Source organism: Rhagoletis zephyria, unplaced genomic scaffold, assembly GCF_001687245.7.
Source record: "Rhagoletis zephyria isolate East Lansing unplaced genomic scaffold, Rhagoletis_zephyria_1.1 Rzeph_scaffold_00708, whole genome shotgun sequence".
Classification (NCBI taxonomy): domain Eukaryota; kingdom Metazoa; phylum Arthropoda; class Insecta; order Diptera; family Tephritidae; genus Rhagoletis; species Rhagoletis zephyria.
The window spans coordinates 90,276-104,906 of record NW_016157792.1 but is presented as its reverse complement, the minus strand read 5'-3'; the positions used below and the strand labels follow the sequence as shown (position 1 = coordinate 104,906).

At 38.9% G+C, this 14,631-nt stretch overlaps 2 protein-coding genes across 2 annotated transcripts in view; one reads left to right on the top strand and one right to left on the bottom strand.

Annotated features, from left to right (window-relative positions):
* The window catches only part of LOC108361180 (UPF0430 protein CG31712-like), a 102,251-nt gene that overhangs the window by 64,876 nt on the left and 22,744 nt on the right, over window positions 1–14,631 (bottom strand). The window lies entirely within an intron of this gene.
* On the top strand, window positions 4,459–6,101 carry LOC108361178 (uncharacterized). The gene is made up of 2 exons (XM_017613745.1): window positions 4,459–5,917; window positions 5,948–6,101. Exons 1-2 carry the CDS (start codon window positions 4,682–4,684, stop codon window positions 6,044–6,046), a joined length of 1,335 nt encoding a protein of 444 aa, XP_017469234.1. The 5' UTR covers window positions 4,459–4,681; the 3' UTR covers window positions 6,047–6,101.

Sequence of the window (14,631 nt, the reverse complement as noted above, 5' to 3'; positions counted from 1 at the left end):
GTGGTCGTCATCATAAGGGGGGGTCTCATCCAAGGCAATGCTTCGCTTCTTCACTGGAAGGGGTTTTTACGTGGGGGGTCCCGAACCCAGTGCACGATTAGTAAATAGAATTTGTAAAATAAACATATTTTAAAAGTTCTAATTTTTTTACGATGTCTAAATTTTTTCCTTGCCAAAAACCGGGACATTTTGCGTCCTGACATGTGTTCTACCGGGACCTGTAAATTTTTCGGCTGAAGCCGAAGTCGAACCGAACATGCCGATTTACGAAGCCGATGATTTACTTTAGTATTAAGTAAATTGATTTTTTCAAAGAATATCTGGCATCCTTGGTGTGTGAAAGCAAAGTTTTCCGTGGTCCACTTTAATTTCTAAATATCTAAGTTTCTAGTGAAGAAAATACATCATCACGCAGTATATAACAAATCAAAGTGCCAAAAACATTACTAATAAAAGATCCGCTGTTCCGGGGACTCATTATCAAATTGAAAAGTAAGTTGGAAAATTGGTGCTCCGGTGCATTTGCCTTGTGCTTGCATCTGCTTTGTTTTTGTTGCTGGCAAATTGATTCAATTAGAACCCACAAACAACAATCGTGCATTGCCCGCTATACGATTTTTCGAAGTTGGTTTGAGGTCAAAGCTTTTATCATCTGGTTTTGGTCTTGACTCAACAAAGTTGCGACATGTGTGCTCAGTTAGTATTACTTATAACTACGCGTACAATTCGTGCTGCCACCCAGTTTTTTCTCACGAAGTATTTTTGAAGTATTTTGAACATAAGAAATGGCTCCGGGTGCTGAAAAGCGTCGTGGCGAGGCTATAGGCAATGAGGCAGAAACTGTAAAAGCTCCACGTATCAGCGAGTCAGTATGGATCAACGCTTCGAGAAGTTAAATGAGTTACTGGCAAAACAAATTAAAGATTCTGAAAACAGAATAATGGAGTTATTTTGCAGAAAGTTTGAGGAGATATTCGAGGGTTTAAAACGTGACCTAAACGACATAAGTGGAAGAGTCACTCGCATAGAGACTGCGTTTGATCGCATTGGGCTTCTTGAAGTTGAACTAACCACCTTGAAACAGAACTTACTCCAGCATGAAAGTCAGGTTGCCGCTTGCGACTTTCGTGTTCACGGTATACCCATGGAAAAATGGTGAAAATCTGCAAAATATTTTCCACCACCTTTGCTTTACGTTGAATCTACAGCCGCCACCTCTAAAAAGTATTTTTCGACCACGGAAGCTTCGCGACAGCTCGACAGATCCTGCGATCATCATAAAATTTCAATCGCCAACAGATAGAAATACGCTGTTAAAAACCATTGCGAACTACAGGCGTCTAAACAATAACAAAGGACCTCGATTAGTACAGTAGTAGTTTTTTATAATGGTGAGCTTAGATCATAAGTTCACGGGTTCCAAAGACTGCTTACTTACCTTACTGCACATACTCAGCAAACAAGCTACCGGGCTGATAGTAATTCATCTTAAGTTTATATAAAAAACTTGACGAGTTACGATATCTCTCTGAAGGTTCCGATATTACGTTCTGAAACCTGGTATTCCTCTCACCATATTAATGACCTCGTGATAGTAAATGGATACCAACTTATCAGAGCCGATAGAAGTGGTCATGGTGGTGGTGCTGCTATATATGTTAAAAATAGTTTGTCCTGTAGATTGTGTTGTACTTCTGGCCCTGGTGATTCTGTCGAATATGTGTTCGTTGATGTGTTTTCGGATAATGATAATAAACTCCTTATCGGCTGTGCATATAGACCAAATCGTCAAGTTAACTACTCTGATTTTATTGAATTTCTTCCATCGCTACTCATAAACTACGACAGCATTATTATTGCTGGAGATTTCAACAGTAATTTGCTAGTAGATACAAATCTAAAACTATGCATGGAATCTCTGGGACTTTTTCCCACAAATACCACAACACCAACACATTTTACTAGCTCTAACAATTCATTGCTAGATATATTTTTCGTGAACGACTTGCAGAAGTTGCTTCACTACAACCAATTATCTGCATCCAGTTTTTCGAAGCACGACCTGATAGTTCTAACATATGACTTCCAAACGTCCAGCAGTCCAATTTCGTTTACATATCGAGACTTGAAAAGCATTGATTATAACTCTCTCTCTGCTGCGATAGAATCGGTGGAATGGAGTTTGATTCGCACTTTCATATCAGTTGATGATCAGACTAAGTTTCTACAAAACCACATAATCAGGCTCTTTGATGACTTTGTTCCTGTCAAACACAAAGTGGCGAGATGCAATAATAGGCCATGGTTTAATGCCAGCTTAAAACACCTACATAATTGACTTGCGCAATCGGGCTTACTCACGATGGAAGCGATACAAAACTGCAGAAACATTTAGCCGCTTCAAAGCAGCTCGGCTCACTGTTAATAAAGCCATAAGGTCGGCTAAGGCAGCTTTCTACAAAGAAAAGTTTAGCTCTGCTCTAAACACAAGACAAACTTGGAATAAGATTAAAGAGATTGGGATTGGTAAATCTGCCCCCCTTATGCCCCCCCTTCTCCTGGAAGAAAATGTTAATGAAATAAATAAAAGCTTTGTTGGACTGCCGAAATCGGCAGTTAATATATGTCTTGACAATTACTGTGTTCGTGTAGATGTTGGTACCAGTCCTTTTGAGTTTGTCTGTGTCGATGATTGTGATGTTGTGCAAGCAATAATTTCTGTGAAGTCTGATGCGGTAGGGTTCGACGGGATTTATGGCAATTTCCTAAAAATCATTCTACCCAAAATCCTGCCGCACGTAACCTATTTCGTCAACTCAATTCTGACGACTTGTATTTTCCCTAAATGCAGGAAAGCTGCCAAGGTGATCCCAGTTCATAAGCAAAATAATGAGTATAGCCATACTGCCTTTCTTATCTAAAGTCGTTGAGCGTATTTTACATGGGCAAATAATTTCGTATGTTCAAGATAACAAACTTCTGACACATAATCAGTCCGGTTTCAGGCCAAAGAGAAGTTGCACAACGGCACTTTTAGACGTGATAGAAGGCATTCGAGCACGAATTGATGAAAAACAAATTGCTTTCCTAGCGCTTCTTGACCATTCAAAAGCCTTTGATTCTGTTGACCATGTCTTGTTATGTAAGAAGCTGGAGAACTTATTTTGCTTCTCTAGTCATGCGACCGCTCTCATTAGATCATACCTTGGCGAAAGAACTCAGGCAGTAAGCATTGGCAGCAGAATTTCTGACTTTCTACCTGTAGTAAGTGGCGTCCCACAAGGCTCAATCCTGGGTCCTCTGTTATTTGTTTTGTATATAAATGACTTACCTAATGTTTTAAAATATTGTTATGTCCACATTTATGCGGATGATGTTCAATTGTATGTTTGCTGTCCTTCTGATCGTACTGGTGTGTGTATTAGAAACCTGAATAAGGACTTGGCTCATGTAGGTGAATGGGCTTCTGTGTTCTGTGAATGGCTTATGCCTAAACCCTAACAAGTCAAAATGTATCCTCATTCATAGAAGGTCATTCAATACAAATGGCCTAGATAATGTTATCTTTGACAACTCAATTATAGAATATGTTGACACGGTAAAAAATCTTGGTGTAGTCATTAACAAAACTTTGACATGGAAAGATTCCATTTTGAGTACGGTACGAAAAGTGTATGGAATGCTTCGTACACTCTGGTTAACACAGTACTTCACTCCGTTAAACATAAGACTACTTTTAGCGAAAGCGTACTTAATACCTACGCTGCTTTATGGCTGTGAGATTTATGCAAATTGTGACTATGTGCTGAAAGGTTGCTTAATATTTCTTTTGACAACTTGTTAAAGGTTAAAACGCTATCGACTCTACATAAAATAATATATACAAAAGAACCCTTTTATCTTTATAGAAGGCTCCATTTTCTTCAGTCATCGAGGTCAGTACTTCTAACACATACGAAATATCGAACTCTAACATCTGAACGTCAATTTTTCATCACCTCTATACGTATTTGGAACTAACTTCCGACTAGACTAAGGCTGTTAAGTAATGCACTGCATTTTAAAAAAGAATTAATCTCTTACTATAGTAATTTATAAGTTATTCAAATTAAAATTTTTTTCTTCCTTCGTCCTGTTTTCTTTTCTTTTCCTTTTATTGTTATTTCTTCAAACCTAATTATTAATTTCCCCTAATTTTGCTTACTTCAATATTACATAAATGCTATTCTTAGTTCATAGACTTAGATATATATGCAATTTAAGATTATAATGAGGCGTATTCTCGTTTTCGTACGAATCGAAAATTTGTAATTTTTGTATAGAAAATGATAGAAAAATTTCATGATTTTCGATTCTTACGAAAACAAGAATACGCGCCAATATCAATATGTAAGATTTACTTTATTTTATCTTGACTGGCACTGTAAAATAATTTTGTTAAATTGTTGTGCTGGGAAAAAACATCAACTAAATACATATACAAATACTTACCTTTGTAAGTGTACATAATACTTGTTACTCGTCGTGAACGGACGTGTTTTTGCCGTGCTCCGAGTTTTTCTTAAATTCAACTTGTGCTTTTACTTTTAATTCAATGGCGCATAACAATTAAAATTGTGTTATGAGACATTGACTCTGTTAGCCTTTTCCTGTGCTTTTATATTTTACCAATTGGATTATTATGCCGTGTTTTTGTGGCCATAGGGTCGAGCGCGCCCAAACTTCAGTGCAATGTGAAAACTGCCGAGAAATTTATCACTTAGATTGTGTTGTTGGTAACTTGCCTGCCGACCCAAATTATCTAAATAATGCTGAAAATATATATATCTGTGGTTTGTGTGCTCCCGCTCAACTAGACGAGTCTTTGACTTCGCATAACTCGTCGTTACAACAACAGCAAGCCATACAAGTGCAAGTGCCAATGCCGCCTACTGGCGATGATAATTTTAACGAGTTGAAAAGAGTTAACTCTCAACTTCTTGCTGCTGTGACTGCTTTGCATAATGATAATGAGTGCTTACGTCAAAAAACAGATTGTCTTCAAGCCGAGGTTCGTGATTTGCACTGTAAGCTTAACGAGAATAATACAACTTTATCTCATTTGCTCACTCGTTTTGAAAATTTCTTTGATGTATACAACAACAACACTGCTAAATCCATGCAGCCAGCTTCTACTTGCGCCCCAACAGGTGCTATGGGCTCTGTCGACGTAGTTTCTAATGCTGCTGAAACAACAGCTGATACTGCTGCTAATCCGCCGCAGCCTAATGAAGCTGCTGCTGCTGCTAGCATTTCAACTGCGACGCAAATTCCAATCGCCGCTACTTCGCAATCTTCGTCGCCTACTTCGGGTATTGTTGTCAAGCCTCCTGCAGTTGTTGGTAACGAGAACGAATGGAGAACAGTGCAGAATAAAAAGAAATACAAACGAAGTAATAAAAATAAAATTGTTAACAACAAAGATTGCGCTCCTAACAATGCTAATGTTGAAGCAGGTACTAGTTCAATGCCTGATAGTGCTGAAAGCAACAACAATGCTCCCATTACAAATGATAACATTTCTTCTGCCGATAACCTGTCAGTTTTGGGTACTGGTAATGCTGTGCTTGCTCAACAACAAATAAATGATGAAAGGGAATTTGAAGACAATGCTGCGTGGGCAAAAGTAAACAACATAAGGCGAAATAACAACGTAATTGTTGTGGGTTCTAATGCAAGCACCGAATTGTGCATTGCTGATCGTATGATGTGGGCGCACTTGTCGTCATTTGATCCTAAAGTCACTGCTGATGATATTAAGAATTATGTGTGTAAGCATGTGAACATTGATAAAAAGGCTCTCTCTTGCTATGCTTTAGTTAAAAAAGATGACCCAGCAGAAAATCGTACCCACGTTAACTTCAGGTTGGGTGTTCTATCTGCCGAGTTTAATAGTATTCTTGATGCGAAAATTTGGCCTATAAATGTAAGAGTGAAACCATTTAATTTTTTTCGCAAACGGGGAGGTCGCAAACGAAGAGGTCGAACCCAACAACAAAATGTGTAGAAGCCAGTACAACAACAAGATGTGCAGAAGCCGGCGCGGCTAATAATAATATATATGACCTTAAGGTATATTTGCAGAATGTCTCTGGCATTCGAACTAAAGGGGAGGCAGTACGGCTTTTTAGTTCTCGTTTGGATTTTGATGTCATTGTGTTTGTTGAAACCTGGCTTACAATTAATTTCTTTGACAGTGAGTATTTTGACTCCAATTTGTATAACGTTTACCGCAAAGATAGAGACTCCCTGAAAACCGGCTGCGATAGAGGTGGGGGCGTTCTCATTGCTGTTCAAAGAAAATTTCATTCTCACTTGGTTGCGCTTGATAATTATGATTCGCTTATGGACCAGCTATGTGTTAGCATTAAGGGAGCTTCTTCGCCAAGCTCGCTGTTTGTTATTGCTTCATACATTCCACCCAATAGCGCGGATTACATTTATAGTGCACACACTGATAATGTGACCTCTTTAATTCTAAGTAAGGTAGCTGATAATCATGTTTGTGTATTAGGTGACTTTAACCTTATCTAATGTAGGCTGGTCTCCTATATCAAACTCTGGCCTTATGCCCATAAATATTAGTAAGTCGCATGAGTCTTATCTTGTAGACAATATTTTGAGCGTTAACTTAGTGCAAATTAATAAATATGTAAACAGGCTTGGCAGAATTCTTGATCTTGTTTTCGTCAGTGACAATATAAACACCTCAATTGAAGAATGACATTTTCCTTTATCGCCATCTAACTTGCACCACGTTCCTCTGACTATTAATTTTGAGTTTTATAAGTTTGCATCAAATGCCTCTGTTGAAGATGTACGTTTCAATTTTAAAGCCGGTAATTTTTCTGAATTAAACTTATGTTTATCTGAGCTTAATTGGGAGGATTTATTTTCTACCTCTGATGTCTCAGCTAGTTTTTGTATCTTTAAAGACATATTATCTGAAGTGTGTCTAAAATGGGTTCCCATTGTCAGGAAAAAAACATATAAACTTCCATGGTACAATCGTCGCCTGAAGAAGTTGAAGAATCTGAGGAACAAATTCTTTAAAAGGTACAAGGCTACTGGTAACTTTATATTTTATGCATCATACCAGAAATACATGAAGGAATTTAACTGTTTGGATAAATTTCTTTATAGAAATTATATACTTAATGTTGAGTCAGGTATAAATGCCAGCCCCAAATCATTCTGGAGTTTCATCAAACCAAAAAAATCTATCTCCAGTATTCCATCTGCTATATTCTTGGAGAACGAATCTGCTAGTAACTTAACTGATTCAGCAAATTTATTCGCGAAGTTTTTTAGCTCTAATTTTATATTGGATGATAGTAACTCCGAATTTGTGGCTGGTTCTGGAGACAATGTTTCTTCTGTAAATTTTGGACCTCTCAGACTTTCATCTGAGGATGTTTTAAACGGAATAATGGGTCTTAAGCCTTCAGAAAAAACTGATATTGATGGTATTTCGGTTTTTTGCTCAAAAATGCGCCAGCGTTAATTTTACCACTTACAATTATTTTTAATATGTCTCTGGCTTCAGGCTATTTTGTGGAAGATTGGAAAATTACGTGCATTACTCCTACTTTCAAAAGTGGAAATAAGAATAATGTTTGTAACTATCGTCCGATTTCAAAGCTGTCCACCATCTCGAAGCTTTTTGAGGTTATTGTAAAAGAGAAAATATATTTTGCAACCAAAAGTCTAATAACACCATTTCAGCATGGCTTTATTCCAAATCGGTCTACAATTACTAATTTGACTGAATTTAGTGAATACTGCTTCGAGTCTTTCCAACTTGGTCTTCAAGTTGATTGTGTATACACTGACTTTTCCAAGGCTTTCGATAAAGTATCACACGTGGTGCTAATTAGTAAGCTTGAACACCTGGGATTTCACTCTGCTTTTTTAAAGTGGATAAAAGCTTATCTATCTAATAGTCAATGTGTGGTCACTGTTGATAACACCAACTCACGACCGTTTATAGCGTGTTCAGGCGTTCCTCAAGAAAGCATTTTAGGCCCACTGCTCTTTGTGTTATTCATAAATGACATAAGCAGTGGCTTCTCTTTCGCTAAATACCTATTATATGCTGACGATCTAAAAATATATTCTAATATTCAAAATCGTGATGACATTAATAAGGTTCAGGCAGATATTGATAATCTCCAGGTCTGGTGCTTAAACTCCCACCTCTCCTTAAATATAAAAAAGTGCTTCAAAATAACGTACGCGAAGATACAAAATGTTTTGCCTTCCACCTATATGATTGATGACTCTGTTTTAGATTCTTTAGAAGAAACTAAGGATCTTGGTATCTTCTTTACCTCGAACTTTTCTTTTAATAGCCACATAAGCTTTATTATCGCTAAAGCGTACTCACTTTTGGGCTTTATTAGGCGTAATTGTGCGAAATTTTCGGATCCTTATACTCTTAAATTACTTTATACAGCCTTTGTTCGGTCAAACTTGGAATATGGTGCTATAATATGGAGACCATACCATATTTCCGCAGTAAATAGAATTGAAAGGGTCCAAAAAATATTTCTTAGGTTTGCGCTACGCTTATTAAACTTCTCTGAGCCGATGCCTACTTATAATTCGCGGTTACTTCTAATAAATTTGAAAACGCTGGAGACAAGGCGAGTAATTCTTTCATTATCTTTCTTTTTCAATATTATTAGTGGTGACATTGATTGTACATCTCTTCTCGCTCGGATTAATTTTAACATCCCGCGGAGGTCTCTGCGTATTGTTGTACCCTTCTATGAACAAATTCTTAGAACTGATTATGCTCGAAATGCTCCCATCGCTCGAGCTATCAATGAACTTAACAGGATCTCGAACTCTGTTTCGTTTGATTTCTCAATATCTAAGTATGAACTTATTAACATATTGAATACAGTTTTGTAATATATTGTTAAGTTTTTACGTTGTTTGTTACATATAGCTCTTAGTCTGTAAGAAACCTGTATTTCATAGACTTGAATAAATAAATAAAAATAACAAAACTAAATAACTAAATGCATTCGGTTTAAAAACTACATACGTTTTGTCTTCAATTCAACGGCAACGAAATTGCTACATTTTATGTATTTTTTTTTTTTTTTACTTACACCTGTACTTCCTCTTTCATAACGAATTGAAGTCAATCCAACAACAATAATATAACCAGCAGACAAAAATGTAAATTAAGGCATATGTTACAGTTTTGCACTTATATATTTTTAATAACTTTTTGACAATTTTCACAAAAAAAAAGAATTAATAACACAATGTTCAGTATACTTTTTATTTTTTTTAGTTCCTGGATGCAATTTGGCGCACCTTATTTGTATCTCTATAAAAATTCTGGAGGTATAGCCTCCCATATATCCTTGGTTTGCTTTCACACCTCATGTACTCCATTGGACGAACTTGGATACTTAGTAAGCTGCGGTTTTAGTTGATTTCGACGAGATTCATATCCGCGGATTGTGGAGGTCATTTCAAAATAGCAAATTTTTGCTTTTGCATCCAGTCTTTGCGAACATATGCAGTATGTTTTGGGTGATTTTTCAGCAGAAACTCTCATTTTTCGACTACATATTGCAAATTTTGTTGAAATATGAACAGATACTGTTCCTTACGCATAATGCGTACTAACGGACCAACAATATTTTTGAAATATAACCCCAAACTATTATTAACCGACCACTGTGATTCACAGTTTGCCTTACATGATGCGCTTAGGCTTAATTTGCCTGGCCATCTGATTGAACGCGATTAATTTAGTCTTGTCAGACCAACTAACGTCAATTAAATCTTAAAAATGTGTTTTTCTGTAAGGCCTAACATATCCCAATAGGCAACGGTCTGGTTTTCGTACGATCCGGCAAAATTCTACCACTCTCGCACATGTATTTTGATTAAAATGGTTTTTTTCTTCTTTTATTATGCCTTTGCGTTCAGTTTGACAATTCTTCGCCTCGCTGTCTACTGATTTGCATTCAATTTTAATACCTTAAGCGCTTCTGTAATAGTGACTGCAGCGCTACTTGCTACTAAGTTCACAAGATATCGGAGCGTAATATTTTTTGGCAGACTTCCTTTGTCCTCAATAACATTTTAGGCTATATGTTTTCTCAGTCTTGACACTTTCATGTGGCGAACTCCACAACTATTTGCCACTTTTCCTACGGTCCCGCCTTTCCACAGTAAATCTATTATTTAGGTTTATGTTTCTTGATTAATCATATTTTTTACTGGTAATCACTTCTTGAATAAAAGTCATCTGACTTTCAACTAAGTAAAAGATAACTGTAAAATGCAAAACTGAGAGTGAGTGTAAAACTGTAACATTTTCCTTAATTTATATTTTTGCCCGCTGGTACTATTATTGTTGTTGGATTGACTTCAAATCTTTATGAGAGAGGTAGTATTGGTGTACCAATAAGAATATACAACAAAAGTATGAAAGTCGTTAGAACTTGGAAAGATAGCGGTGGCTGAAATGGAAAGTGTTACACCGTGTTACAGTTTTGCTTGTCATTGTACATTCTTATTTTCTGCAGTTAAACTACCGTTGACTTAACGAAACCTTTGCTGTTGTGAAGAACGCGAAGTTTCAGCTGAAAACATAAACAGCGTTCGTCATATCGAATAATAAAAATCTTTTGCGTTAGAAATATAGAAACATCAATGAGATAATTTTAATGATTCGTTAAACCGAAAATTTGTTATTCCGAAAGTTCGTTATACTGGACATCCACTGTAATTGTAGCCACAGTTCAGTTTCTGTGCAAAGTCATTCTTATATAGCAAACAAATTTGTTTATATGAACCTTAATAAATAATAATATTTTGGCGCTTACACTTTTGCTAAGTGTTTGGCCGAGCTTCTCCTCTAATTTGTGGTGTGCGTCTTAAGGTTATAAAACAAATGGAGGAACCTACAGTTTTACGCCGTTTCCGAACGATAAATAGATTTTATTAGAAGCTTTTTCATTGTCGAAATACACTCGGAGGTTTACCATTGCCTGCCGAGGGGCGACCGCCCTTGCAAATAATTAATAATAATAATAATCTAGAAGTTGTACGGAGCAGTGGCTGGATTCTGTTACTGTGAGTTTTCAAGCATACACTGAAAATTGTGCACACTCTTCATTTTGCGATTCATGAAGTGTGAGAACGAGTTTCAGCTGTCAAAATTGTTTACACTTCCTCGTTTTGCGATTCAGCAAGTGTGAGAACGAGTTTAACTCTCAAAATTGCGCACGCTTCTCGTCCGAAAAACTCACAGAATTTTATTCGGTGAGTTTTTGGTTGTAAGTTCTGCACTCGGTGTACATTACCTTTTCTCACAGTTACAGAATCCAGCCCCAGGTCCTTAGCACGCTGGTGGGTGGAGCAGACTGCTGCAAGTAACACTAGGGAGATGGTATTCCAATACCAGCACTTCTAAGAGCTCTTTTATATGTATATTCCTTAATCACAATTTCAAATTCCAAAGCTCCCAACTGACAGATGATTTTAAGAAAGAGTTGCAGTACCACATTTTTTAAGCAGATTGTTCACAATAAATGTACACCTTTAATATATAACACATATATTAAAATCTAGATAGCAAAAAAAAGGCTGAATATGAAAATATTGCCGCGGTTGATAGGTAAACCGAAGCCGAAGCCGAACAATCGGTCGGACTCTACTGGTGCGTATGGTGGTAGGTAATCAATTTTGGTCAAAAACAGAAAATCTAACATTTTAGCGCTTACGCTCTTTTCGCGGTTAGGCCCCGATATGGTATTCAGTGCCCGGTAAGAGCCCCCACGGCGTTAGATACATATATCCTCTCTTCTATGAGGGTATACCCTTCTACCCTTCAAGCAAGAAAAACAAATTCATTCTTTACCAAAAATAAACACTTATTGGTAGCTTTGATTTCGATAAATCCAAATGATTAAAAATTGGTCATAAGAATGTCGTTTGTAAATTGTAGTTAATGCAATGTAATGTCGGCAATGCGAAAAACGTTAAACGTTAAAAAATTAGTAATAGCAATAAGCGTTTCAGTCTCATTAATTTTTTGCCGTTCAAAATTTAAATGTAAAGAATTGCGATCAGTATGAATAAAATCGCTAAAAAACTAGCTAAGAGCTACTAAATAAACACTAGAAATCCCGCTAGTCACCGAATTCTAAATTGTATCGCTAAGTATAAAATAAAGTCGCTAGAGTTAGTGGGAAAATCTCTAAAATGGCAACATTGCCTTGCAAGCTTGTCTGCCGTGCAGTTCCCTATGACCAGGGACCCAAGTGAGTTGGAATCTGTTTTGCTTGGCCATGTCTTGCAGATATAGGCGGCAGTCCAGCGCAATCTTTGAATAAAACGTAAAAGAGCTCAGAGCTTTGATTGCAACCTGGCCATCACTAAAAGTCAAGACGTCCCTTCCCATCATTTCGGTTCCAAGATTCTCAGTATCTTCCATGATTGCTGAAACTTCAGCTTGGAATACGCTGCAGTAGTCCAGTAACCTAAAAGAGATTTTTAGAGGAGGGTTTCATGAGACCTTACCGCCGAGTTTCGAACCATCAGTATAGATGTCAATACTATCGGTGGAGTGTTGAAATCTTCTTTCCACTCCCCCCTGTTTGGGATTCTTGTGCTAAGTTGCTTTCCGGAACCGATATCGAAGCGCAGCGGTCTGTGCTGTTCGGAATGAAGAAATATTTATTTAATATACAAGATTGTTCGTGAGCTTCGAGTTGCCATTGAGATGCCTCTCTTAAGCGAAGCGCAGCGAGCGCTTCCATCCGCTTTTCTGCCAAATCCAGTGGCAAAAGATCTAAAATAGCGTTCAGAGCATGTTGTTGTTGTTGTAGCGCATTACGCTACTGGTGTATCATCGGCGTGAATTCCCAGCGGTAGCCTGACCTCCTTCGTCCAGGTGGTGAACAAGGTCGCAGAGGATTTCGTAAGAGAGAGGGCTAGACACTTTGCAGTGAAGAAGCGAGAAAGATCGGAGATATCCGTTTACTTTCGAACACAGGTGATCACTTCCATTCCCAGTCGCCATGATCGAGCAATCGTCGGCGTAGGAGACAATCGAGACTCCCTCTGGTGGTTGAGGAACTTTGAAATATAAAAGTTGAACAGTAGCGGGGAAAGGACACCACCCTTTGGAACCCCCTGTTTTATTTTTCTAAGTTTGCTCGATTTGTCTCTAAACATTACCGACGAGTGTCGACCACTCAGATAATTTGCCGACCACCGTTTGAGCCTCTGTGGGAGAGAGGAAGACTCTATATCTTCTAGTAGCGTGGAATGGCTGACAGTGTCAAAAGCCTTTGACAGGTCCCACGCTACTAGAATCGTTCTCTCACAGGGACGGTTACGGTTAAGGCCACGAGTTATCTGAGTGTTTATGGCGTTAAGTGCTGTTGTTGTACTGTGCACTTTACGGAAACCACGCTGATGCTTCGCTGGGGTCAGGTGGTTCGCGAAATACGGGAGCAGCAGGGCCTCAAGTGTCTTCGCTACCGGGGAAAGGAGTGTTATCGGTCGATACGAATCTCCTTTGTTGGCGGCTTTCCCAGGTTTGAGCAGTGGGACCACTCCCCCCATCTTCCTGATGTCTGGGATGATGAGAGTCGCCATAAACAAATTGAGGACCTCCGTTAGGTACGCTACTCCCGCAGGACCCAAACTTTTCAGCATCAGCATGCACATTCCGTCGGGACCCATGGCTTTGGAGGCTTTCGCCTTCCCGATGGCCACCTGAACTTCGCCGCAGGTGAAAGCAAGGGGGGCACAATTTGTCGGCAGTTTGTGCAGCCTTCCGACGAGGCATGGTCGCCGAAAGAAATTTCGACTTTGTCGTTGTGCTTCGTCGGATTGGACAGTGACCTCACGGTTGACCAAAGCATACTCACACCAGAGGTTTAGTTACAGGTCTTCAGATGTTCTTCCCACTTCTTCCGCTTATGTACGTTCACTAGTTGCCGAATCTCGTCGTTGAGATCCCTGATACGGGGATATCCGGGATCGGCCTGACTAAGGCTGTCACGCTCATCGGCTAGAACAGCCGATTCGGCAGGGAAATTTGGACGTGGATCCGTGATGCATCCTGCCGGTACGAAGCGAGCTGCAGCAGCGGTGACAGCCCTGCGGAACTTACGTTCACCAAGGTGGCCTCGGTTGGTGTGGGGAGAGCAGCGAAGGTGTTTTCAGTAAATTCCGCGAAGCCTATCCAATCAGCTTTGGAGAAGTTGATATATGTTCGATGCTCCGCGGAAGCAAAGTCGGTTGGTTTATCGATCGAGATGACTATGGGCAGATGGTCTGATGCCAAGGTCAGCATAGGTCGCCATGATATGCTGTTTATCAGACCAGCGCTGACTATTGTTATGTCTGGCGAGCTGCAGCAGCTGCCCATAATCCTGGTGGGTGCGTCGTCGTTCATTGTGCAGAATGTCGAATCGTCTATCTGCTCAGCCAAGTCTGTTCCCCTACGATCGTTTGACAGGCTTGAGTGCCAAAGATCGTGGTGCGCATTAAAGTCACCTACTACCATACGGTTTTCACCTCTGAGGAGCGCACCTATATCAGGGT

Excerpts from the sequence above, each read along its gene's own strand:
- LOC108361178 (XM_017613745.1), top strand. The coding sequence starts at position 4,682 with ATGCCGTGTTTTTGTGGCCATAGGGTCGAGCGCGCCCAAACTTCAGTG. Across the intron at positions 5,918-5,947 it reads ACTTCAGGTTGGGTGTTCTA|AAAATTTGGCCTATAAATGT; the intron begins TCTGCCGAGTTT and ends ATTCTTGATGCG.